The sequence below is a fragment of the Carcharodon carcharias genome, chromosome 6 (assembly GCF_017639515.1).
Source record: "Carcharodon carcharias isolate sCarCar2 chromosome 6, sCarCar2.pri, whole genome shotgun sequence".
NCBI lineage: Eukaryota > Metazoa > Chordata > Chondrichthyes > Lamniformes > Lamnidae > Carcharodon > Carcharodon carcharias.
Window position 1 is genome coordinate 164,684,900 of NC_054472.1, and position 26,981 is coordinate 164,711,880.

The window sequence follows — 26,981 nt, forward strand, 5'->3', positions numbered from 1 at the left end:
GGGTGCTATACTCCCCACCGCATCCCCCCTCCTCCCACAACCCCCAACGATTGCCTCCGCCTTGACTGAAAAGTCAGTCGTCAGCCCATACGCCTGAAACGCGGTTGCCCCACAGCGATATTAAACTGGGAGCATCCTTAATTATTTCAGAGCGGGACTTCCACTGCCATCTGAGAGAAAGTCCCACCTTAGAGATTTGCCAGCCAAGTAGTTTGGCTAGCAGCTCTGTAGTCCTGGCAGTACCAGGTTTGGGCAGTAGCCACTGCTGGGACTCCAGGCAGTGCCTGAGGAAGAAGGCTGATGGACATAAAGGTAAGTTTAGGGTTTGGGGTTGGCCTGGCTGGCAGATGTCAGGAAGGGGGGAGGGCGGGCTTGGAGGTTTGGGGCCAGGGGTGATGGTTAAAGTGTGGGACGCAATCTTGACTGGGTGTGGAGGGGGGCGGGGGACCTCCCATGGACATAAGGGATCCCCCAAAGGAGGTACCTGACTTTCCTGCCAGACAGCAGCCTGTTTTGTTGAAGCTGCTGGGCAACCCACCTTGCCTCTGTCCGCCCCTGCCACAGGTAAAATAGCAGTGGAGGCAGAATAGGGCCAAGGGTGGACAAGCTGCCCAACACATTCCTCAACAACCATAACATGGGAGACAGGTCAGGGTTGATGGGAAGACCATACGCTTTGTTTTAAGAGGCCCCATGCCTTCATATATGCTGGCAGGAGGCTGTGAAATCCAGCCCATAGAATATTTTAGTGCAGACGTAAGCAATTTGGTTCTTCCACAATCTACGTTGGTTCACGGGTGAACAATTCTTTGATCTTAAGATTCTCGTCCTTGTTTCAAATCCTTCCATAGCTTCGAGCCACTGTCTATCTCTGTAACCTCTGACAATCCTACAACCCTGTGAGACATCTGCTCTTCTCCAATTCGGGCCTCTTGAGCACCCTCAATTTTAATCGCTCCTCCATTCAGCTGCCAAGCTCTGGAATTCCCTCCCTAAACCTCTCTACCTCTCTCTTTCCTCATTTAAGATGCTCCTTAAAATGTAACTTTTTGACCAAACTTTTACTAATCTGCCTTCCTGTGCCCTTATGTGGCTTAGTATCAAATGTTGCTTTATATCACTCCAGGGATGTACTTTCAGATGTCTCATTACCGAAAAGGTGCTATATTTTATTTATTGTTATTGTTCTTGCCAGTGTTGAGTTTTACTCCCTTCATTTTAAAGACCTATTTATTATTTAGCACACAAATCCTATTTTCCTGCTTTTTCCTATATGCTTGCATGTTATTTAAATATTTATCTGGATACTTTAGGCACCATACCTCAGGTGTCCATTTTCTGTGTCTTGCTGTCTTGAAAGTTTCTGTGTCACAGTTGTAATTGATTGGGTTAGAATGTATTCATAAAACCCTGTTTAATCACAACTAAACACGTGTTCCAACAGCTAGTGATGGGAGCAAAAATGGCCAAATAGGAATTTCGAAAAGTAGAATTTAAAAATCAACACATTCAAGCAGCTATTAATAGCAAAGAGTGAGAGAGAAAATAACAATGTAAATGCTTGAAATAGTGTTTGAGAGTCCCTCTAGCTGCTACCTTATTTTGTCAGTAATGTAACATAGTAACCAAAGCAAGTTTCATAAGAATTTTCATTTATAGAACCCAGTTCATGACCTCAGGATGACCTAACACATTTGTGTCACACAAGCGTCAGGCAATGACCATCCCTAACAAGAGAGAATCCAACCATCACCTCTTGATGTTTAATGGCATTACCAGCATTGAATCCCCCACTATCAACACCCTGGGAGTTGTGGATGTGGTGCCAAACAAGCAGACTGCTTTGTCCTGGATGGTGTCCAGCTTCTTCAGTGTTCTAGGAGCTGCACTCATCCAGGCAAGTGGGGAGTATTCCATCTCACTCCTAACTTGTACCTTTTTGATGCTGGACAGGCTTTGGGGAGTCAGGAGGTGAGTCACACATCACAGGATTTCTAGGCTCTGACCTGCTCTTGTAGCCACAGTATTTATATGGCTAGCCCAGTTCAGTTTCTGGTCAATGATAACTCCCAGGATGTTGATATTGGGGGACTCAGTGATGGTAATGCCATTGAACATCAAGGGGTGATGGTTGGATCCTCTCTTGTTAGAGATGGTTATTGCCTGACACTTGTGTGACACGAATATTACTTGCCACTTGTCAGCCCAAGACTGAATGTTGTCCAGGTCTTGCATGGACTGCTTCAGTATCTTATTTAAGTACAAGGACATTGAACAATTAATCAGGTATCATGATACAAACTGTTGCAGTTAAATGATTTTACATGAATCTCCAATGAGTCAAATAATCCAAGCTGCAATAGTAAAATTAGCTTCACATAATCTAATGATTATAAACTTCTGTTGATACCAAAACAGTTATATTCATGGTCTATTCAACTTTAAGAATATGCCCAATAGATCATAAGGATAAAACTATAATAAACAAAGCACTAAACAAATATTTCAGTATTGAACTCTACCTTTGCTACATGTGTTGTGGAAGTTGGAAGTAATAAAATCTTAACTTGATTCAATGCATGCAGCAACACCAATTTTCTTTAAGAAAAGTCAATGTGAATCATAAATTAACAACTGGCCAGAACATCTTAAACATAGTCAAACTTCCTTTTTCTTGCATCTTTCATTGGTGATACTATATAACAATTTGTAAATAGAAATATATTATCTCACTTAAAATAAAAAAAAAGGACACACTGTGTATAGGGTGAAGGAGCAGAAAGGAGTGGCAAAGTTGCTATTTCAGCGCGCTGTATTTCCCACTCCTAAGCAGACTCGTCCATTTTCTCTTTATGTCTATTTGGTTGTGGATTGGTCCATTGTCTCAATGGGGGTGTTTGGTTGTGAATTGACTTTTAAGAGAAAAAGTTAACGCAAGGTATATTTGCAACCAATTATATATGTTATGACATGGCAGATGATGTGTGCCAGGCTGGCCAAATCCCCAAGGAAAACTTGGCCAGGCTATCACAATGGTTTTGCAATTTGTGTCCACTAGGACTTTTAGAAATTTAAAAAATTAAATTTAAATATTTATTAACAAAATAAAAGTTTTTAAGCACATGCATAAGACTACAATTACTTAATACTACAACAAATCTGAAAATTCCTAATTAATTGACTCCCAGGTACACACCTCCTTTAAGGCAACAGTCCAATATAGATTTTAACTTAAAAAAAAGTCAGCAAGTTGCCACAGTACCCACTTGACAGTGAAATTCCAATAGCTTCTCTCCAACTTTAGTTACTGGACACAGCAGACTTATGCACAAATGGCTGGAGGCTTCCAAAAGGCTGTTTCACACACTCCTGCTAAATCTTTCATGGCCCGCCAACATAGCCTTTCATTCACCTTTGTAAATATTTCTCACTCTTTAATACTTAAATTCCATTGTTCCATATGTCTTTGGAACTTTACCTTTTCCATAATATAAAAACCTTTCATGTTGCTGATATTGTCAGTAATCCTTGGGAAAAATAAGCACATTGCTTGCCCTTGTTTATCTGGCTAGGTATAAACATCCTAACGTCCCTTTGAAATCCAAACAACCCTTCCACTTATCTAAAAATGCAAATTAAATTCACACCTTACATGCTAAGACCCCATCCATGTTTACTCATTAGCATTTCAAGTACATTTCTACACCTAACTTCTTTTGATAATTTCAAGCTGCTGTCTACCCGACTCCAAATGTAATTGAATCACAGAATTGGAACCATTAATACTCACACCTATAAACCTACTTTACATTAAAACAGAATAATACAAAAATCATTATACTTTCATAATACATTTTAAACACAGAATGTTGAATAAACAAAGTGATAGAAATATTTTTTTTTAAAAGGGGTGCAGTTTCTTTGGCATCTCGCATTATTATGATTTGGAATACACTGCCTGAGAGGGCAGTGGAAACACTTTCAATAATAACTTTTACAAGGAAATTGGATTAATATTTGAAGGGGAGAAAATAGCAGGGTTATGGAGAAAGATCAGGAGAGTGGGACTAATTGGACAGCTCTTTTAAAGAGCCAGCACAAGCACATTAGGCCACATGACCTCCTTCTCAGCTCTATGATTCTAAGATTTATATTTGCAACATTTTCTTCACCCTCCTCTTCTGACCACACAGCCTTTTGTTAGAGAATATTTCTTCAACCAGTTGCTTCCAGTATGTCTGCCAAGCAGCCATTCATCATGTTTGAGCTTCAATAGGGAGGGAGTATGGGTGTTCTATTCACGTAATAAAAATAGGCTTCACAGATGGACACGCTTTTCCAACATTAGGTAGCCATTAGGGGTGGGAAAGCTAATTATATTTTTTCCTCCTCCGAGGGCTGAGAATAATTGCTACCTTAGTTTTAACCACACCAGCGAAAATCAGCTTACACATTATCGACCAGGGGTCCACACTCATGCCCCCTTGATCCTGTGTGAGTCTGTTCCAGGTTGGCAGTGCACTTACATGAATTGAGCCATAGAGGGAGTGCTTGCCCTCTTGTCATGGACTTCACCGTTCCTCCTGTTTTAACACTGACATGTTCCTCATCAGTACACCATCGAGTGACTTCAGGTGAGCTGTAGCGTTGTCTTTTCAGTCCATCTGCAGCATAGTTATAGCGGTAATTGGTTACTGGGCAACCATATGCATCAATGAAAAGAGTTCAACATTTGGAGCAATGAATTAAACTTACATGGTTCTAAAATCTATCTTATCCATGTGACAATACATGCTTTTTTTTTACTTGCCCCATTATTAAAACAACTCTTCCTCTCTTGAAGCAAACATGTCACACTGCTGTGTGGTTTTACAACGGCCAACAAACCCCTGATACTTCAAAAGGTTGCCATGTTAGACTTGAACTTTAATGTGTGGCGGTTTGAGTAGAAATATAAAAATCAGTATTGCAGCGGCTTCAGTTGTATCCTTGACCAACATCTGAACACAGAGGGAATCACTGGATAGCAATCAAGAATAATAAACATGGCTAATTTTTGTCCTCTCCTAAGTCTAGAGGCCTGCAGCACTCTTACTTTTTAAAAAATCATTCATGGGATGTGGGCACCTCAGGCTAGGTTAGCATTTATTGCTCATCCCTAATTGAGAAGGTGGTGGTGAGTTGCCTTCTTGACTGTGCCGTTAGGGAGGGAGTTCTGGGATTTTGACCCAGCGACATTGAAGGAACAGCAATATATTACCAAGTCAAGATGGTGTGTGGCTTGGAAGAGAACTTGCAGGTGGCGTTGTTCCCAAGTATCTGCTGCCCCTTGTTCTCCTGGATGGTAGTCGTTGTGAACATATGAACAAGGAGCAGGACTAGGCCATTCAGCCCCTCCAGCCTGCTCCGCCATTTAGTAAGACCATGGCTGATCTGATAGTAACCTGAAATCTGCATCTCACCTACCCCTGATAACCTGTCATCATCTAGCTTAAGTTTGGAAGGTGCTGTCTAAGGAGCCTTGGTGAGTTCCTGCAGTGCATCTGCTGCCACGGTGCTTTGGTGGTGGAGGGATTGAATGTTTGTGGATGGGGTGCCAATCAAGCAGGCTGCTTTGTCCAGGACAGTGTCAAGCTTCTTGAGTGTTGTTGGAGCAGCACTCATCCAGGCAAGCGGAGAGTATTCCACTCCTGACTTGCGCCTTGTAGATAGTGGACAGGCTTTGGGGAGTCAGGAGGTGAGTTACTCACCTCAGGAATCCTAGCCTCTGACCTGCTCATGAAGCCGTAGTATTTATATGGCTAATCCAGTTTGGTTTTTGGTCAAGATTAACCCCCAGGATGTTGATAATGTTGGATTCAGCAATGGTAATATCATTGAATGTCAAGGGAAGATGGTTAGATTCTCTCTTGTTGGAGATGGTCATTGTCTGGTACTTGGATGGCGTGAATGTTACTTGCCACTGGTCAGCCCAAGCCTGGATATTGTCAGGTCTTGCTGCATTTGGACATCGATTGCTTCAGTATCTGAGGAGTCATGAATGGTGCTGAACATTGTGCAAACATCAGCAAACACCCCCACTTCTGACAATATGATGGAAGGAAGGTCATTGATGAAGCAGCTAAAGATGATTGGGTCTAGGACACTGTCCAAGGAACCCCTGCAGTGATGTCCTGAAACTGAGATAATTGACCTTCAACAACCACAACCATCTTCATTTTGTGTTGACGTTTCGAGTCCTCATGGCCCTGCGACAGAACTAGTTCTGTCGAAGGGTCATGAGGACTCAAAACGTCAACTCTTTTCTTCTCCGCCGATGCTGCCAGACCTGCTGAGTTTTTCCAGGTAATTCTGTTCTTGTTTTGGATTTCCAGCATCCGCAGTTTTTTTGTTTTCATCTTCATTTTGTGCTCAGCATGACTTCAACCAGTGGAGAGTTTTCCCCCTGATTCCCAATGACTCCAGTTTTATTAAGGCTCCTTTTTGCCACACTCAGTCAAATGCTGCCTTGATGTCAAGGGCAGTAACTCTCCCCTCACCTCTGGACTTCAGCTCTTTTGTGCATGTTTAATCCAAGGCTGTAATGAGGTCAGGAACTGAGTGACCCTGATGGAACCCAAACTGAGCGTCAATGAGCAGGTTATTGCTAAGCATGTGTCACTTGACAGGACTGTTGATGACCCCTTCTAACACTTTACTGATGATGGGGCTAGACTGATGGGGCAGTAATTGGATGGGTTGGATTTGTCCTGCTTTTTAAGTATAGAACATACTTGGGCAGTTTTCCACATTGCCGGGTAGATGCCAGTATTCTAGCTGTACTGGAATAGCTTGGCTAGGGGTGCAGCAAGTTCTGGAGCTCAAGTCTTCAGTACTATTACTGGAATATTGTCAGGGCCCATAGCCTTTTCAGTATCCATTGCCTTCAGCTGTTTCTTTATATCATGTGGAATGAATCAAATTGGTTAAAGATTGGCATCTGTGATTCTGGGGACCTCTGGAGGAGACCAAGATGGGTCATCCACTCAGCACTTCTGGCTGAAGATTATTGCAAATGCTTTAACCTTATCTTTTGCACTGATGCATTGGGCTCTCCCAGCATTGGAGATGAGGTTATTTGTGGACCCTCCTCCTCCAATCAGTTGTTTAGTTGTCCACTGCCATTCATGACTAGATGGACTGCAGAGCTTAGATCTGATCCGTTGGCTGTGGAATCACTTAGCTCTGTCTTTCGCATGCTGCTTATGCTATTTGGAACACAACTAGCCCTGTGTTATAGCTTCAACAGATTGACATCTCATTTTTAGGTATGCCTGGTGCTGCTCCTGGCATGCCCTCCTGCACATTTCATTGAACAAGGGTTGATCCCCTGGCTTCATGGTAATGGTAGAGTGGGGGAAATGCCAGGCCATAAGATCACAGATTGTGTTCGAGTACAACTCTGCTCCTGCTGATGGCCCACAGTGCCTCATGGTTGCCCAATATTGAGTTGCTAGATCTCTTTGAAAGCTATCCCATTTAGCACCGCACAACACGATGGAGGGTATCATCAATATGAAGACGGGACTTCGTCTCCACAAGGACTGTGCAGTGGTCACTCCTACCGATACTATCATGGACAGATGCGTTTGCAGCAGGCCAGTTGGTGAGGATGAGGTCAAGTATGTTTATCCCTCTTGTTAGTTCCCTCACCACCTGCCGCTAACCCAGTTCAGCAGCTATGTCCTTTAGGACTCGGCCAGCTCAGTCTGCACTGTTGTACCTAGCCATTCTTGTTGCTGGACATTGAAGTTTCCCACCCAGAGTACCTTTTTCCCCCTTTCCACACTCAGTGCTTCCGCCCAGTGGTATTCAACATGGAGGAGCACTGAGTTATCAGCTGAGAGAGGGCGGTATGTGGTAATCAACAGGAGATTTCCTTGTCCATGTTTGACCTGATGCCATGGGTCTTTATGTGGTCTGGAGACAATGTTGAGGACTTCCATGGCAACTTTCTCCTGACTGTATACCACTGTGCTATCATTTCTGCTGCGTCTGTCCTGCTGGTGGGACAGGACATATCCAGGAATGGAGATGGTATCTGGGACATGCTCTGTAAGGTACGATTTCGTGAGTATGACTATGTCAGGCTGTCGCTTGACGAGTCCGTGAGGCAGCTCTCCCAATTTTGGCACAACCCCCTAGATGTTCCTTAGTGCAGGGCTCAGTTTGCCGTTGTTGTTTCCAGTGCCTAGGTCAATGCTGGATGGACCGTCTGATTTCATTCCCTATTGACTTTCTCGCTGTTTGACATGACTGAGTGGCTTGCTAGGCTGTTTCAGAGGGGACTTAAGAGTCAACCACATTGCTGTGGGTATGGAGTCACATGTATGCCAGACCAGGTAAAAAAAGGATGGCAGATTTCCTTCCCTTAAGTGAAGCAGATGGGTATTTACAACAGTCAACCATGGTTTCATGTCATCATTAGACTTTTAATTCCAAACGTCTTATTGAATTCAGATTCCAGCATCTGCCATGGCAGGATACAAGTCCGGGTCCCCAGGGCAATACCCTGGGTCTCTGGATTACTAGCCCAGTGACAATACCATTACGCCACTGCCTTCCCCTATTGTACCACCTGCTCCCTACTGCTAACTTATCATTCCAGAACAGGGACCAAACTGAGAAGCACCCGTTTAGTACCACACTGTGGTATATTTAGCCACCAAACCATTCAGGAAGCTCTTGTGGCATACAAATTCTCTTCTAAATTGATCTGTGGTCCAGTCTTGAGATGTAAATTATCCAATCACAGCTCCACATTGGCAAGTTGTTTTGGGACAAGGTACAAAATAACTGTGATCAATTGAATTTTCCTATTAATTTACTATATTTCCTCAAGTATAGGCTGCTGGAAAATGCATTTATTTATGATTAGATGCTCAATCAATGAATCATAATCATTAAGGTTCCAACAAGGTTAAGATCAAGCATTCACAGGTTGATCAAGTATACAGTGTATGGAATAGTTTTTAAGCACACACTCAATCATATAATACTTAACACTCACTCATGATAAGTACAGGATTCAACATATTAAAGTTGTGTGCACAGCATTCAGGTTGATCAAAATTTTTGAATCTAAATTTTTATCGTAATTCGCTCTATTTGCACCTTTGAATTTTTATCTAAGTTGAGACATATTGGCCAGAATTTTTCACTCGTCAGGCAGGCTCGCGCTCCAAACGAGTGTAAAATGATGCATGATGGCGTCGAGCGAGCATCCTGATGTCATCGTGCGCTCGCGCGATATTTAATCGGCGGGTGCGCACAGGAGTCGGCAGCGCGCCCTCCGACAATTAACAGGCCTATTAAAGCCAATAACAATCTAACTGCATTAACTCTTTTGCTGCCCATCCCACCTTACGGTTGGCGGGCAGGCGAAAAGGACAAGCGGCCTTTGGATTTTTTGCGAAACCTCATCCACGGGCGGGATGAGGTTTTGATCCATCATAAAAAAAAAATTTAAACATTTTCAAACTAATTCCTAACATGTTCCTGCTCATGAGGGGACATTTTTTTCAACATTTTAAAATTCTTTATTTATAATTTTTTAAATCTTCAGCTCCCTGAAGCAGCTCTGTCCTCGGGGAGCTTTTCCTGCACAAAGTTCCCCGCTCGCCCTCTTTCCCCTGCCCCCACAACCCCCATACAGCCAGTGCTGACTGCTGCAGCTGGCGTTCACACTGGGCGAGCCTGAATTGGCCCGCCAGCGTGAAATCACAGTCGCGGCCCAAGTGTGGGCAGCGGTCAGCTTCCCGACTGCTCCCTCTCGCCCCCGCACAAGCCCGCCTGCCCGACAAGGGCAAAATCCTGTCCGTTAAGTCCACAGTACAGAAACAGGCCATTTGGCTCAACTGATATATGCCAGTGTTTCCGCTCCATACGATCCTATCTGCTCTCTTCATCTAACTCGGTCAGCATACCCTTCTAGACTTTTCTTGCTTGTGTTTATCTAGCTAGCTTCACCTTAAATGCAACTATGCTATTCTCAACTACTCCTTGTAGTAGCACGTTCCACAGGCTTAACAATCTGTTTAAGGATGTTTCTCATGAATTCCCTATTGGATTTATTAGTGACTATCTTATGTTATGGCCTCTAAATTTTTTAAAATTCTTTCACATGGCGTGGGTGTTCCTGGCTCAGCCAACATTTGTTGCCCATCCCTAATTGTCCTTGAGGAGGTGATCTTTTGGTCTTCCCCAGAAATTGAAATATTGGGCTGAGTTTTTGCCACGGAGGTGGGAAATGGTATCAGAAGCCCACCTCAGATGGAAAACTGACTAAAGTTCAGATTGAGGCCGTTGGTTGGTATAAAAGGAGAGATCTGCTGATTATTCCAAAGTCTTTCACCACACCAGAGGGAAGCGAGATGGCACAGAGGAGCCAGAGGTCAGGGACAGGGGCAGGACAGATTCTTGCTTCATCAATACTGACCTTGATCTAATGTTGGAGGCTGTTTGGAGGAGATGGGAGGTCCTTATTGTGCAGCAGAGGCACCTCTTTGTTCAGGGTCACATCCCCCCACCTCAATTCCTCTTCCTCTCTTATCTCCTGCTCCTATCCGAAGAGCTGTCTCATGCTAAGGCCTCATTGTATTCAAGGTCCACTCCTCTCTGGTGGGCCAAGTTATGGAGAGCACACAGACTATCACAATGACCGAGACCCTAGCAATAGGTTATTGGAAGGTGCCACTCGACAGGTCCAGGCAACAGAACTGCATCTTCACAAGTCTGATGGCCTGCATAACGTAGGCGACGTTGGTTGTATCACCTCTGTGCCTCATCTGGAGCTCCCATAAAGGGGTCAGTAGCCATCTTTCAAGGGAATTCCCTTGTCCCCTTAGAATACACACACACTTTGGTGGGTGGAGTGAAAATCTGAGGCAGTCTGTACTGGGGCAGGATGAAGGAGTAATGGCCAGGAGCACGAGCGCTCAAATGGAGGAAGCTCTTGTTGTGGTCAGAGAACTGTTGGATATTGAGGGAATTGGACTCTTTCTGTTGATGGATCTCACTGGCTGGTCTCTGAATGCCTAGATGGCCACATGGGTACAATGATGATGCCCTGCATCTGGGCAATCCAATGATGGAGGCAGAACCCAATGCCCATTGTTCATGTGAGGCCACGTCTGTCATTAGATTAGTGCACTGTCATCTCTGGCAAAGAAGGCACCAGTGACCAGCAGGATGCAGTGGTGTGCAGCCATTTTTGAAATGCCACTGTCCAAAAAAGGGGCCAGAAGTGATGAAGTGCAATGCCACAGTGATTTTGACAGTTACTGGCAGGACATGGTGACCAGTGCTGTGAGATTCAAAGACTTCAGCAATGAGGGTACAGATGTCTGTGACCATTTGGCTGGAGAGCCGCAGTCTTCTGTCGCACTGTTTCTCAGTCAACTCCAGGAAGATTCTAAGGTGTGGCTATGGCCCATGTTGCCTTCTTGCATTTCTTTTCTCTCCCATGCCCTGCTGATGCACAGGATTCTGTTCTTCCTGTAAATTGTATTTCCCCTAATTGCCATAGAGTCCAAAATCTAACATTCGTGACCCATTGCCAATTGGCCTCTTCCTTTGGGACCCAATTGTCCTTGGCAACCTGCTTTTATGCCCCGATGATACCAGGAAGTGTCAACCCCATTCAGAGCCTGGGCACTGAGTGCCCACTCTCCCAGTCACCTGGCAGCACCAAGGGCAACCCCTTACCAAGTGCCCATTAGCCTTTGCCACACTGACCCTCTTATTTGGCAAGGGTGATGCCCTGGAGTAGTCATGACAGGTTCCCCACTGTACCCACCTCCCCTCAGTTGCTTTGAGACTGAAAGGTTCCAAGGCCAGTCCGCCTCTTTAAATATCCCACCCTCCCCCTTCAGCAAACTCTAGATGAGCCTTTAGACAGTCTTAATTAGCCTGAATTGGAGGCCAAGTGGGTTTCCTGTCCCTCCCTCCCCCCACACCCACATTGCTCCCAATTGCCAGCACTGGGGTTTGTGCCAGTAAATTGATGCGCTGTCCAGTGTCAGTATTTTTGGGGCCCTGATCATATCTTGTTAACGTAACCTTTTACATGTCTGAACTAAACGGGTAATTTTATAAAACCTCCATTGATTGACAAGGGTGAAGATAACTCCATTTCTCAAATATCTTGCCTGCAAAATTTCCAGGAGGCAGTGGTTCTGCGCCTCGCTTGAAAAGTCAGCGGTAAGCCCACCTCCGCAAGGCCAGGAAGCCACAACCTGATTTTACGGCTGTCTGGCCATTTAATGGATCAGGCCATGGCTTCCACCCATCTGAGAGTATGCCATGCTCAAAGAGCAGCATGGAGGGTGGACTGCAAGGCAAGTGAGGTAATTTTGTTGGGCAGCCACCCATTGCTGGTAAGATACTAGTGGTGGCAGGAGGAGGCTTAATTAGTCACTTAAGGGCCTTAATGACACCACATGCGGGCTGCCCCACGCCTTCTCTGATGCTGCTAAAATTCTGACAGAGACAGTTCGGCGATGGGTACGGTGCCTCCACCATGCTACCTAATTTTCACACTTCCCACACTACACCCCTGGGGTGGAGGGTATAGAGTTTGAACCTTTGTTTCTACTTCTTTGGACTTTTCTTCTCCATTTCTTGTGGTCAGCTGACTATACTCTCAGGTGTTATTTGGCATGGGAGGCTCACTTTCTAGACTTTCAGTGGAGAAGACAAGGGCATGAATGCAACTTCTCCCGTGCTTTAACATTCTTCTAAGCCTTTCCCACCATGGGTCTCAACAAGACACCTGTGACAAACTCTCTGGAGTCAAAATAATTGTGTTTAATTGGCTATATGCTGGGATTTAAATGTGGCATATTCCTCAGAAAATCAAAAGGCTCAGTCAGACCTTTCGTAGTCAATGGTAGTTTAAAAATGTGTCCCTTTGTTGGCCACTGACTCTTCATTTCCTTTCTTAAGGCCCCTTCATTTAAGTTGGTGAAAAGGCAACAAAATGCAGTACTAGAAATTCAATTGTCTAGATCAGGGATAGACATTTTCCACATCCCCCAGGAAGTGCTGCTTTCTACTGTGCCTAAGCTTGAGAAAAGTTATTTCGCAATATCCATCACTTCATCACTCTTATTCTAGTGAGACCTGTACCTGCATCTCCCGATCCCGTACTGAGTAGCTCTTAATTTCCAATAAAGATTCCTTTTTATCTTAGACTTAAAATCATGGAAACATAGGAACTTAGCCTTTTGCACCATTCGGTGAGATCATGGCTGATCTGCAACCTGATGTCATTGGTGGGAAGCTTTTAGAAACAATAATTTGGGGCAAAATTAATATTGGGCAAATGCAGGTTAATTAAGGAAAAGGGGCATAGATTTTTAAAGAGCAAATCATGTTTAACTAACTTGCTTGATTTTGATGAGGTAATGCTGTTGATATGGTGTACTTGGACTTACAAAAGGCATTTGATAGAGGGCCACACAACACACTTGTGAGCAAAGTTAGAACTCATAGAATAAAAGGAACATGGATTATGAAATTGGCTGAGTGATAGCAATAAACAACGGTGGTGAACAGTAATTTTCCAGATTGGATGAAGTGGCGTTTCCCAGGGATTGGTGTGAGGACCCCTTCTCTTCCTGTTTTTAACTATTTACCCAAAGGATGTTGGCTTCACTGGCTAAGCCAGCATTTATTGCCCATGCCTAATTTTCTTTATTTGAAGGCATTTAAGGGTCAACCATGTTGTTGTGGGTCTGGAGTCTCATGTAGGCCAGACCAGGTAAGGGCATTAATGAACCAGATGGGTTTTTACAACAATCAGCAATGGTTTCATGGTCATCATCAAATTTTTAATTCCAAATTTTTATTGAATTCAAATTTCACCATCTGCTGTGGGATTCGAACCCATGTCCCCCAAAGTAATATCCTGGGGTACTAGTCCAGTGACAATACCAGTACGCCACCACCTTTCTTGCCTTTGCAGGTGATATGAAACTTAGAAGTACTGTGAGCCATGAGGAGGATAGTGTAGAACTTCAAAAGGACATAAACAGTTTAGTGGAATGGGCAGGCAAGTAGCAGATGAAATTTACTTTTCGCATTGGTGGAAGGATCATGAACCAGAGGGTCCAGATTTAAAATATTTATCAAAAGAAGCAATGGCGACATGAGGAAAAAATGTTTTCACGCAGTGAGTGGTTAGAATCTGGAATGCACTGCCTGAGAGTGTAGTGGAGGCATGTTCATTTGAGGCTTTTAAAAAGGAATTGGATCATTGTCAGAAAAGGAAAATTTTGTAGGGCTACAGGAAAATGGCAGGGGAGTGGTACTAGGTGAATTGCTCCTTCAGAGGGCTAGCACAGGCATGATGAACTGAATGGCCTCCTTTTGTGCTGTAACCGTTCTATGCTTCTAAAACACCATCCAGTTTACATCTTGAAGGAGTCCTATTGTTTCATGCTTGTGTTATGCTACCATACAACTGAATCTACTCAGTATGGCACCCTCTTGAGTGGAAAGCATTTGGAATGCTTATGGAAGTACCCAACACTGTGGTACTAATGAAATTTGCCAAGGCAGAAACAAACCAGTAACAACAATAAACTAAATCTTTCTTTATTGATAAGCAATGCAATTTATACTATTGTGGAGGTTTTGGCTTGTTATTATGGCAATGATTAGGGCATCTGTTGCAAATTTCTCTTGTTATTTAAGTTTGAAACTAAAAGATGATACGGAATTCTTCTTGCAGATTGCCAGGAATCCCTTTGCAGAGATCAGTGATGAGGATGAGTTCCTCGGGAGAGGGCCCAGTAAATGGCAGACTACTGATGAAACTTCGGATCCAGCTCAGGCCCAGAGCCAGGCATTCCTTTCAGAGATTACAGAGGATGAAGTGGAATCTGTGAAACAAAGAGAGGAGGCAATCTTACAGATTGAGGTGAGTGAGGATTTGCATCTCACAAATGTCATAACCACATCCAACCCTAGGCCGTGCAGGAAGTCGGCTAATGCCTTGGGTTCTGACATTCACATTGCTCTTATTGAACGTGCATTGGGAGCATTAATGACCTTCCTATCCTGAGACATCGAGGTCAGCAGGTAGAGATAAACTAAGATTTCAAAATTCAGACTCTTGGAGACGTTTTTGACTCTACCTTCCCAGCGGAAACCTGATGGGTGGATGGCTAAAATGCCCTGGATGATTTCCTCACTGAATTCGTGACATCTCCTGGCCAACCCTGGTTTTAACCAGCTCCTCTAAGCAGGCAGCAAAGACACCCACAGGGTCTTTGCTTAAACATGTAGATTGGAGTCCGGGTGTCATTGGACGCTGATTGCAATTTTATCTCTGGCCTAAGCAGAGAGGCCATTGTGGCTTTCACAGGAATGGAATAAATCTCCGTGACTAGAAGATGTCACTAATGGAAAGTTGAGGGTCTCCCTGCTTCAAGGCACCCACCCATCTTCCCTTCAGCAAGACCCTCCCAAAAACCCCTTGTGATTTGCCTTCTCAGTGACGGATGGTGCTGCATGGTGGCTTCCTTCTTCCTTGAATTCCACTGCTGCACTGCAAGCTAGCTGATGTTTTCTCCCTGTTTTGAGTGGGCAGCTAGCTGGTAGAATAACCAGGGACAATTTAAGGAAGGTTTGCCACTCGCCCCCTCCCCCACCCACCCGAATCACCATTCCCAATTAAACTGCACACCAAGGTAGGAATGTTATATTGGAGAAATTTCATGGCACTTCAACTTATCCTTAAAGGGAATCTCCAGAACTTGTTTGTAAAATCACCAAGTTCCTTTCTAAAACAAAATGCTATAAGCTCTAAGGATTATCTAGTGACAATTTGCAGTAAGTCTCCAAATATAGTACCACTCCTCCCAGCTCATATCACACACACTATCATCAGATTTAGTGACAGTTCAGGCTTTTTATATTGAAAAATGCACAGAAAGTCTCTTTTTTTCCTCTTGACAGCACAGTCAAGAGGGAACCAGAGTGGTCAGTAGGATTTAAATGTGTGTGCGGTATCAGAAACAGATAGATGACGTGAACAGCCTTGTAACATAAACGGGCTGTAATTTCCGAGCTCCCCAGCACCAGATTTTGGGGGGCTCCCCAAAGATGCACTGGGGAATCCCTCTCAGAACTTCAAAGGTCAGGGTTTGCATGGCAATTGCCCACAGTGCAATCCTCCTCTGGACAATTGCCCTGCTCTGGGAACCATCCGAAAATGTAATTTAAGTCGCAAACTTTAGATGGTTCCGACTGTGTTACACAAATAGTTACTCAGGAAAAGTCAGAAGAATTAAAACCTCTTTGAAATTCTGGGTAACTATTGCAAAGACGCAATGAACCCCCATCCCCCTGACCATGCCCCCCACCCCTACACTCCCAACATGGTATTCTCAACCCCCACCCCCAACTCCCATGTGATTCCTCCTGAGCTTACCGACTCAACCCCCTTGACCCCCCCCAACTGTCCCTACCCACCCCACTGTCCCTTCCCCCAACCCCCACTGTCACTACTGCCCCCCCAACCCTATTTGATCAGACACCCACCTCTCCCTACGCCTCCTCCCCTCAGGCTCTGCGCCCTCCCCTGACCCGATCGTACTTCCCCCCATGACCTCCGACAGTCTCCCACCCCTCTGATGTCCGACTCTCCATCCTGCCCCAAGTCCGAACCCACTGCCCCCCCCAAGACCCACCCAAACTTCAATCTCCAAAAGCCCCCAAATCCTATCCACTTACCTTCTCCCTGGCCTGTCAATTTCAGTTGGACCCTCAAGCGTACCTTGTTATGGCAGCTAGTGCTGTAAAAAAGGGAGCATGTTCCCTTTGATTCAACTCTGCTGACTGCAATGCTTGGCATGGGAGGCAGCTGTTCTGCCTGGATCTCAACCGGTCTGAGTTGGAAGTTCAGGCGAGCCAGGCACGAAAGAAATTTCCTGTAAGTAACTGGGCATGGAGTGGCAATCCAACGCTGATTGCCACCCCAAGGAAGTTATGGCCCTATAAATATTTATGGAAAATATGCTGATTAACTAACACAACAACAATATCACCACATAACCTTGCATTTATATAACATTGTAAAAATGCCAATGTGCTTCACAGGAGCATAATCAGGTAAACTCACCAGCAGAAAAATGATAGCTTATGACTACCATATGATAATTTATTTTTGAAGTGTTATGTATACCACAATGTCCATTTAACATGAATGCCTTAAATGATTTTTCTTAACAATAGTTTCTTCCTGCCTTTATAAAGCCTCCAAGTTCAGCCTTGGGACCTTTATGAAACCAATTGAATTAATCTATTCTTCAATAAATTATATGGAAGTGATTAGAATTGTCTTTTGGTTTCTTCTGTTGTGCTGTTAGAAACTGAAATGCTTCACATTGATGCATTGCAACTTTCCTGGTGATGTGCTTATTTATTTGGGAATAGAAAATACAGGCCAAGAGGAAATGATGGGAAAATGTCTAGGTTCATGTTGATAAAGACTCTCTTGGGCATTTGACATCAGCTATTTAAATACTCATTGAAGCTGCATGGCTTGGCAGGAAAACACTGACAGTGATCAGGAGAGACACAGTGGGTTCCCTTTGTGCATTATGTGTGGTATGGCATATTTATAGTGCCCCCATGGTGAGCACATAGACAGCCCTTCCCTAAGTATCTTGACTACAATCTGAATAAATATTATAAATTTTAGAAACGCACTACTATAAAATTTCCTTTTATCCTTATCTAAAAGTATGGAGCGCTTTCTGGTGTAAAGCATCACTCCATTTACTTCTGCCTGTCAGCATGATTTTCTTCCCCTCTCTGTCTTTCATTTTTTTTAATATATACTATTACAGAGCGATTTGGATGAATCTCTAAACTGAAGCCCATCTGCCCTATCAGATGCCTGAAAGATTTTATTGGAGTTTTCCCGGTCATTTCACCATCATTCCTTTACCAGTAGCACCAGAAATAGATTATCTGGTCCACGCTGGTTGTGGGATCTTGTAGGCAAATTGGCTTTTTTATAACTCATTCATGGGATATGGGCATCACTGGCTAGACCATCACTTATTGCCCTGCCCTAATTGCCCTTTAGAAGTGGTGGTGAGCTGCCTTCTTGAACCACTATGTCCATATGGCTGCTGCATTTTCCTTCATTATAACAGTCATTCCACTTCAAAGCTATGTCATTGACTATGAAGTGTTTTGGAATAGTCTGAGGTTACTTAAGACTTTATGTAGATGAAATACCTTTCTTGATTGCACTTAATAACTTTCCTATCCTATTTCTCTTATTCCAAACTTGTCATCCAACATCTTCTCCCACCTCTCTGCATTCTCACCAAGTTAAAAACAAAAATTATCACCTTGTCTCATATTCTAACTCACTCTTTCCTAGGATCTTCAAACCAATGGAATCTTTACCCCATTCTGTCCCCATCTTAGGAACATAGGAACATTCAGCTAGTCGGGCCTGCTCTGTCAAAAAGTTAGATCATGGCTGATCATCTACCTCTTTCTTGCACGATCTCCATATCCCTTGATGTCATTAGTCTCCAGAAACCTATCAACTTCTGTCTTGAACGTGCTCAATGTTTGAGCTTCCACAGCTGTCTAGGATAGAGAATTCCAAAGATTCACCTTTCTCTAAGTGAAGAAATTTCTCCTCATCTCAGTCTTAAATGGCCTACCCTTACCCTGAGATTATGACCCCTGCTTTAGACTCACCAGCCAGGGGAAACATCTTATCTACATCCACACTGTTATGCCCTGTAAGAATTTTGTAAGTTTCAGTGAGGTCACCCCTCATTCTTTGAAATTCTAGGGAATATAGTCCCAGTCTCCTCAACCTCTCCTCATATGACAATCCTGCCATCCCAGGGGTCAATCTGGTCAACCTCTGTTGCACTCCCTCTATGGCAAATATGTCCTTTCTTAGATAAGAGGGCTAAAACTGTACACAATACTCCAGGTGAGCTCTCACTAAGGCTCTATATAGCTGTAGTCAAACATATTTACTCCTGTACTCAAATCTCCTTGTGCTGAAGGCCAACATACCATTTGCCTTCCTAATTGTTTGCTGCACCTGCATGCTAGCTTTTAGTGACTCATGAACAAGGACGCCCAGGTCTCTTTGGACACCTACACTTGGTTTATTTTCTATATTATTTTCAGCCCTGTTGGTGTCCAACACTCATGATCTTTATTCAGTTTCTCAATAATTAAAAAAAAAATTCTGATTCAAGTCAAAAATTCACCAGAAGAATGACTTAAAGTGACAAGCCATTAACTCAGTTAGCCATTGGGATAGTTTAAAAATAACTCTCAGGCAATTGTGATTACACTATTTTTCCCCTTCTGTTGACTAGTTATTTCCTTCTGTATTTTGGTTTAAAAAGTGAATGTTGATAATATAAGGGGGAAAATTGTGTTAAAGGAGCTATTCAACCCTGAAGTGTCAGTGATTTAATTTAGCTTCAGTCGAAATGTAAGCCTAGAAATTAGGCTGCTTGATCATTGTGTTTATACAAGATTCCTCTGCCCAATATTTTAACATAGGCATGTTTATTTCTCCAATGACATAGCAGAGAGATGAAGTTAATACATTGCGTGCTATGTTGCAACCTATTGTTAATATGTCAGTGATTTTTATGCCTTGAGTCTATAAGTTCACTAGTTGAGTAAACTTGAATTGCATGCTTTAATATGCACTTATTAATTGATGCTCGCTATCAATAATGGAGAGAGACTGACATGAGAACAAACTGTGATTGTTCATTGCAACAGAAGTAAGAGCACTAAATCCTTGCGTGCTCCCACAACCACGTCCAGCTCTAGACTTACAGTTAACCAGTAGCCCGCGCTGTACAGGGATTGGTCAGTTCTGTCACATGATTAGTCCACTTGCATTCTCTTAAAGGCACATGGTACTCCACTTTACCACAGTGATCATGCCACTTTTAACCATGAGAATGTTATATTCTTTTTATTTGTACTGTCTGCCTCACTAACAAATTCTCCTAAGTGGTAGCATCAGCGTTTTCTATTTAAATATTCAGCAATGTCAAACAAAATAAAACTCAGAAAGGAGTTAAACAGAGAGACAGGGTGATAGTTAGATTGAAGCAGAGGGAAATACATCAAATATAACTGCCAACAATGAGCTGCATTTATGTGGTGCTTTTAAACTGTAAGGAGGAAATAATATTGAGATGGAGAATGAAGATCACTGAAATAGAATTTTCAGCTGAATGGGGAAGAGAAATGAGAGTGAATTGGTTCTCTTTCCTGTGACTAATAATGGCTTAAAGAAAATAATGGGCAATTGTCAATAAGCGACAAATGGAATTTGAGGGCACAATAACTACTTCAGTAATCCCCCTCCGACCAGATAGGAGGAGAACATTTAGCCTAAATCCCTTAACCTGACCACTCCAGTGGTCTCTGCCAGATAGCTTGTGCCTGTGGATGGAAATGCAGGTAGATTTGGGCTGAATTACTCTCCTTGGTGGAATGGTCTGCCATCACTTTGTTCTGGCATGCACAGGAAGAGGATTGAAGCAGTCTCACCACTAGCTGTTCTCATAGCTTGTTGTTTACAGTGGATACTGCCCATAAGTAAAAGGGAAAGCATGGAGTGGTGAGCCACAACACCCAGAATGTCATTCTGCAGATTGGGTGAACCATGTAGTATATGGGTGTTAGAGCTGAGCAAGGGTTAATGTCGGACTGGGGAAACAGTACCACCCACATTATGATGTTGAGAGTCACATGTGTGTAGTAGAGTCTGGAAGGAGCCAGCATGGAGACAGCACCCATGCAGGGCTGTACTTTGGAGATGTATATAGTTATGGGTCACCAATAAACTCTTTGTTCAACCGCACAAGCTTCTGGACCTCTTAGTGAGACACCAAACAGCCTTACAACAAACCAGACTACACACGATGGACAATTAATCCTCCAAGTCAACATGAGCAATTGTAATTCATTTTTTAAGATGGCTCTCATTTGTTCAATTTGTTCTGCAAAGATTAAAGGAAGACATTTATCCAGTATTGACATCCTTACAGATAGTTTAAACGATTAGATTAAATATAGCTGTTTATTATTGGCTTCTTATTTTTTGCACCAGTAAAAGTATATCCTAATACCAGCCAAGCACAACTCATTTGTTATCATCAGTTATCATATCACAAGGAGGAAGATCATAACAAACTTTACACACATGAGCAGCGCTGTCTTATTCAAAGATATATTGATCAGAAAGTGGCAAAATAATACCAGTACTCTGATAACTAGAAAGAAACTTTGGGAAGGACTGATTGCAGCCTTTGCCCTTTTCTCACGATCTAAAAACAGTAAAGGTCATAGTGACCTCCAGTCACTAGCCTTCTGTCTGCCTCTTAAGCATGTTTAGGTTTGATAAATAGCTCATGTAGCAATCTGTAGCAGTCTAAAAGTTATTGACCAACAACTTAGTCCTAATATTTGAACTAGCAGGCTAGGCACAGCAAATATGCTTCAGCAGCTTTGCAAAGCAATTAGAAGAAACAAAAATGATTTGTATTTATATCACATCTTTCATGACCTCAGGACCCCAAGTGCTTTATAGCCAATGAAGTACTTTTGAATTGTAGTTACTGTTGTAGGAAACATTGCAGCCAATTTGCGCACAGCAAGTTCCCACAAACAGTAATGTGACTGTGACATCATCCCTAATAATAGATATAGGTGATTTCAAAGATTTTTAGAATGAGCCGCTTTTAAGGTGCTTGCTGTGACCTTCCATATAACTTGTGCAGTGGACCTCATTATTCACCTTGATTGTGAATGAGTTTATTTTAATTCTTTCACTGGATGTTGGGGTTGCTGGCTAGGCCAGCATTTTTATTGCTCATCCCTAATTGCCCTTGAGAAGGTGGTGGTGAGCTGCCTTCTTGAACCGCTGCAGTCGATGTGGTGTAGGTATACCGAGCAGTTAGGGAAGAATCCCAGGATTTTGACAGATTAATGAAGGTTTGAAACTGAACTTCTAAAAAGCATTCAAAGATAATTTCTGTGAGGACATGTGTAATACAGTGTCTATTCCTCCCTAGACATTTTTAAAACCCCAAGTATTTTTTTAAGCAATTTAAGAGAGAGTGAGGAGACAGTGATCAGCAGAGGGATGAGGCAGCAATTAGGAGAGGGATAAAGCAGTGACAGGGAGGCAGAGGCAAGGGGAGAGCTGTGATTGTACAGCATTTACTTACCACTCCTAATTGGCTGTACCTGAATGACTTGCTAGGTTATTTCAGAGGGAAGCTAAGAGTCAACCATGTTGCTGGAGTCACATATAGACCAGACTGAGTAAGGATGGCAGATTTCTTTCCCTAAAGGACATTAGTGAACCAAATGGGTTTTTACAACAGTTTGGGAGTTATATGGTCATCATTAATGATGCTAGCATTTTATTTTAGGTTTATTTATTCACTGAATTTAAATTCCCCAGCTGCCGTCATGGGATTTCAATCCAAGGGCAGGATTCTCAGCTCGGCGTGCGGGGCACGTGTCCAACACACACGGGCATGAAATAGCACACAATGACATCGGGCGAGCATCCCAACATCATCACACACTCGCGGTTGGCGGGTGCGCGCAAGAGTCATGCCCGCCAACAAGAGTACTATTAAGCCCCTTAGTCAGTTAATTAAATAGAACTTTTCACAACCCATCCAACCTTACGGTTGGCAGGTGGGCAAATAGGCCAGTTGGCCTTTGCATTTTTTGTGAAATCTGATCCACAGGCAGAATGAGGTTTTGAACAGTGACTAAAAAAACCAAAATAATTCTAAAATTTATATTCCACATGAAGGGACATGTTTTCCTTATTTTTAAACTCTTATTTTTAATATTAAAAACCTTCAGCTCCCTGAGACAGCTCTGTGCCTTCAGGGAGCCTTCACTGAGCGCACCCCCGCACATGCGCACACTTCAGCGCTCGCGCTCCTCACCCCCCCCCCACCACCCCACAGCGCTGAGGTTATCAGCATGCGCTTCAGGTTGGCTCGCCATTAATTGGCCAGCCAGCATGAAATTGCAGTCGGGGCCCGATTGCGGGCCACTGACCATTGTTCGGACGCTCCCCGGCCCGCCTGCTGCACCTGCCTGACGAGGGGAAAATCCACCCCCAAGTCTCCGAATCATTAGCCCAAGCCTCTCTTATGTATCCAGAACCTTAGCCATTATGTTAGCAATCCATGCAGCCGAGTTTTGCAAAGAGGCCTCAAACAGGGGCTTAAGGCCTGTTTGGGGCCACTTGGAATCTGTCACCTCAAAAAAAAAGATAACATGGTGAATGAGAAATGCCAACCAAGTCTAGTTGGCTCACACAGGCCATCAAAGACAACTTTGTCAACACCGGCCTTTTCTGTTGATTTGTGTTGACAGTTGCGTGGAATGATGGGCTGAATGGCCTCCTTCTGTGCCACAGCAATTCTGTGATTCTGTATTGTAACATTGCTACCACTTGCAAATTTACTTTTCTGGAAGTGTGCTTGAGTTTACTTCTGTCTTTGCATGGGCGTCTCCAAATATTAAGAAGGAAGAAGGAGAAAAGTCTACCTCACATTTGAAGTTCTCACACCTCCTTGGAAAATAATGAACCACTGTCAGGGGATTGCTGCTGTTTCTCAAATCACATCAAGGGAGTTTGCCACATTGCCAGCCACATAGTTTCAGACAAAACATGACACCGAGCCACATAAGGACATAATAGGACAGATGACCAAAAGTTTTTTCAATGAGTCACATTTTACGGAGAGTCTTAGGAGAGACAGCTAGCAAGGCAGATAGGTTTTGGAAGGGAATTCTGGAGCATTGGGTCTAGGCAGCTGAAAACACAGCTACTGAGGGAAACAGGTGTTGATGTGGAGGCACTTCAACCATTTAGATGTTGCAGTCTAAATATGAGTTTCATTATTAGCTTTGTAATCTTCTTTGCTACAGCACTTGTTGATTGATTGCCTTTATATATTTTTTAAATAACATTTGTTGTACAGTTCGCTTGTGGAGTGTTTTTGCCATTAATTTTCAGCTCCGTATTTTGCATTTGTGGCCTGTTGCCAGTTGTAATTTATCTTGCCATAACCATAATTCTGGAGGTGGAGACATTTTTTTTAATGCATTCACAGGACCTGAGCATTACTGGTAAATGCAGCAACTGTTGTCCATCATGTAATTGTCCTTGAAAAGGTGGCGGTGAACCATGCCATCTATGTGGTGGGACCACACAGTGCTGTTAAGTAGGAAGTTTTAGGATTTTGTCCCAGCAACATTGAATGAGTGGTAATATCTTTCCAAGTCAGGTTGGGTGAGACTTGGAGGGATACTTAGAGCTGGTAGTGTTCCAAAATGCCTGATGCCCTTGCCTTCCCAGGCTTTAGAGGTCATGGCCCAGATCTTCTGTTCCCTGGGGCATCAAATTTCAGAGGTACCCCAATGCACTAAAAGATGTGCTGAGAACCATGTCTTCGCCCCATCCTGGAGGTCTCTGAGCAATGTCTGCACGGGAATTGCCCAGGAAGTTTAAACTTCCAATGGGGGATTACCCTGCTACTGGAGCCATCTGAAACTCCAATTTAAATCGGAGACTTCAGATGGTTCCGACTCTGTACTGATACCACCTGTATTCTCCCACATGAAAGTTGTTCAGCCATGCATAAGAAAAAGATTTAACACTCATTTTGATCTATTTTTAGCTAAATTTTACTGTCTCATTGGGTTCAATGTTCTAAGAATACTTTTTGCCTTTTAAATCTCCTAATTGGTTTGGGAGCCTGTTAGCCTGGTAATGTTCCCTGAGTCCAACTCTTTATTTTAAAGCTTTAAAACATGTACCTCAAAATGACTTGTTTCTTTTTTGGTTGATCTGACTCAACATATAAAGAAAGATCAGATACTGAACAGGCGGAAGCTTCATCTTTTCTCAGCATGGAATATGAAAACTTCTCCTTTGAGTCCCAGCAGTATTAAAACATACTAACTTCAGTGGAATGGGTTAGGGAAAGCAAATATGAGTTTTTTTCAAAGCCAAATTGGTTCTGCAAAGAATGTCTGTCCAACCAACAGTGGTGAATCTAGCACTGCAGTGATGAGGAACTTGAGGACAGACTTAACTAGAATAAAACCATGTTAAGAAATCCAGATATCCCAATACTGGACTCACAACATATTTTAACTGCACTTCACTATAACTGTGTCACTTCTCTTAATGTTTTTTGTTTAAAGTCTTCCATAACATTATGGCACAATAACCTTGAAATAGAACTTCCATTCTATGCCAGCTCCCTCATTGTGCAGTATAACAACTCGAAGGAGTGGACAGGTTTGAACAAGAAACAGATAAGCTTTATTACAGAGTGCTTTTCAGGAGCTACATGCTCAATCAGGACTCTCGTCAGGAAGCCCCCCCCCCCCACCCCACAATCCCTCCTAGATTGCCTGTGCTTAGGGCTCATTGGTCGCAGCCTCCCAGAACATCATGTGACCCCCAACAGACAGCAGGAGAGGCCATACCCTCAGTTATTACGTGCAGACTTTTGGCATTCATTAGTTAGGTCTCTCTCTATTTCATTTCCAACTTTGGCCGAACAAAAGGCCTTTTCCAGCTGGTACTGTCCTGCCAATTCCAAAGGTTAAAGTCAATTAGTAAGACATGAGAGGCAAAGATGTGCATAGCTCTCACTGCAGCTTTGCACTAGGCAAACACTTTGAAGAGGAATATACTTTTTATACATTGCTGTAAACTGCATCCCTGGTGAAGATGTAGAAATTGAGTGAATTGGCATGCTCCGTAAAAAGAAAGAATTTGAGTGAACATTGTTACCAATGATGGAATAGAGAGCGAAAACACCATGCAACAGCAGCACATTGAAAGATATATATATATATATATATATATATTGTGATATGAGAGATTATGACTTTCGAGAAAGACTGGGTATTTTTGCTATAGAAAAGAGAAGGCTGAAGATTGACCTTAAAATTGTGAAGTTTTTTTTCATTTTATTATTTCATGGCCAGCATTTGTTGCCTATCGCTAATTGCCCTTAAACTGAATGGCTTGTTAGACCATTTCAGAATGCAATTAAGAGTCAACCACATTGCTGTGGGTCTGGAATCACATGTAGGCCAGGCCAGGTAGTAATGGCAGATTTTCTTCCCTAAAGGACATTAGTGAACCAGATGGATTTTCTTTTGGGTGCAGATATGATGGCTAAATAGCCTCCTCCTTCGCTGCAGCAATTCTGTGATTCTGAGACAATTGATGGCAGTTTCATGATCACCATTACTGAGACAAGTTTTCACTTCCAGATTTAATTCATTGAATTTAAATTCCAGCCCTAGCTGTGATGGGATTTGAACCTGTGTTCCCCGAGGATTAGCCTGGGCCACTAGTCCTGGATTACTAGTCCAGTGACATTATCACTATGCCATCAACTCCCCCAGGGTAGGGTAGATGTAGCAAAATGTTTCCACTTATGGTGGAGTCCAAATTTCTAATCATTAATTTAAGATAGTTACTGATAAATCCAATAAGGATTTCAGAAGAAACTTCTTTACCCAGAATGTGAAACTATGGTTTGTGCTGTGGTGGTCAATTCTGGGTTAAACATCACCTAGTGTGGTTGAGAAACCCCACTCTGGCATGGCACTCTCTGCCACATTTACTTCAGAGGAAGACAGTGGGCTGAGTAGGTGCAGGATTTGCTGACCTCTACTTTCTCTGCCAGCTGAGCTTTCCGTATCTCCTCACCTTTTCTAATACCTCTCCAAACAGTCAGCCTCCAGAGGTCATGGCTGTCGGCAACTGACTCTCTGTTGTCAGTGTCAATGTTCATGATCCTCAAATCTTCCTCGCAATTGGCCTTTTAGCGGAGTTATGGAAACCCAGCTGT

At 43.2% G+C, this 26,981-nt stretch overlaps 1 protein-coding gene across 3 annotated transcripts in view; it reads left to right on the forward strand.

Annotated features, from left to right (window-relative positions):
• tsnare1 (T-SNARE Domain Containing 1) overlaps positions 1-26,981 on the forward strand; it is an 871,135-nt gene that overhangs the window by 678,625 nt on the left and 165,529 nt on the right. For all 3 annotated transcript variants that reach the window (XM_041190481.1, XM_041190482.1, XM_041190480.1), the window contains exon 8: positions 14,774-14,962. In XM_041190481.1, coding sequence (XP_041046415.1) covers positions 14,774-14,962 — 189 coding nt within the window. The remainder of the gene's footprint in view (positions 1-14,773; positions 14,963-26,981) is intronic.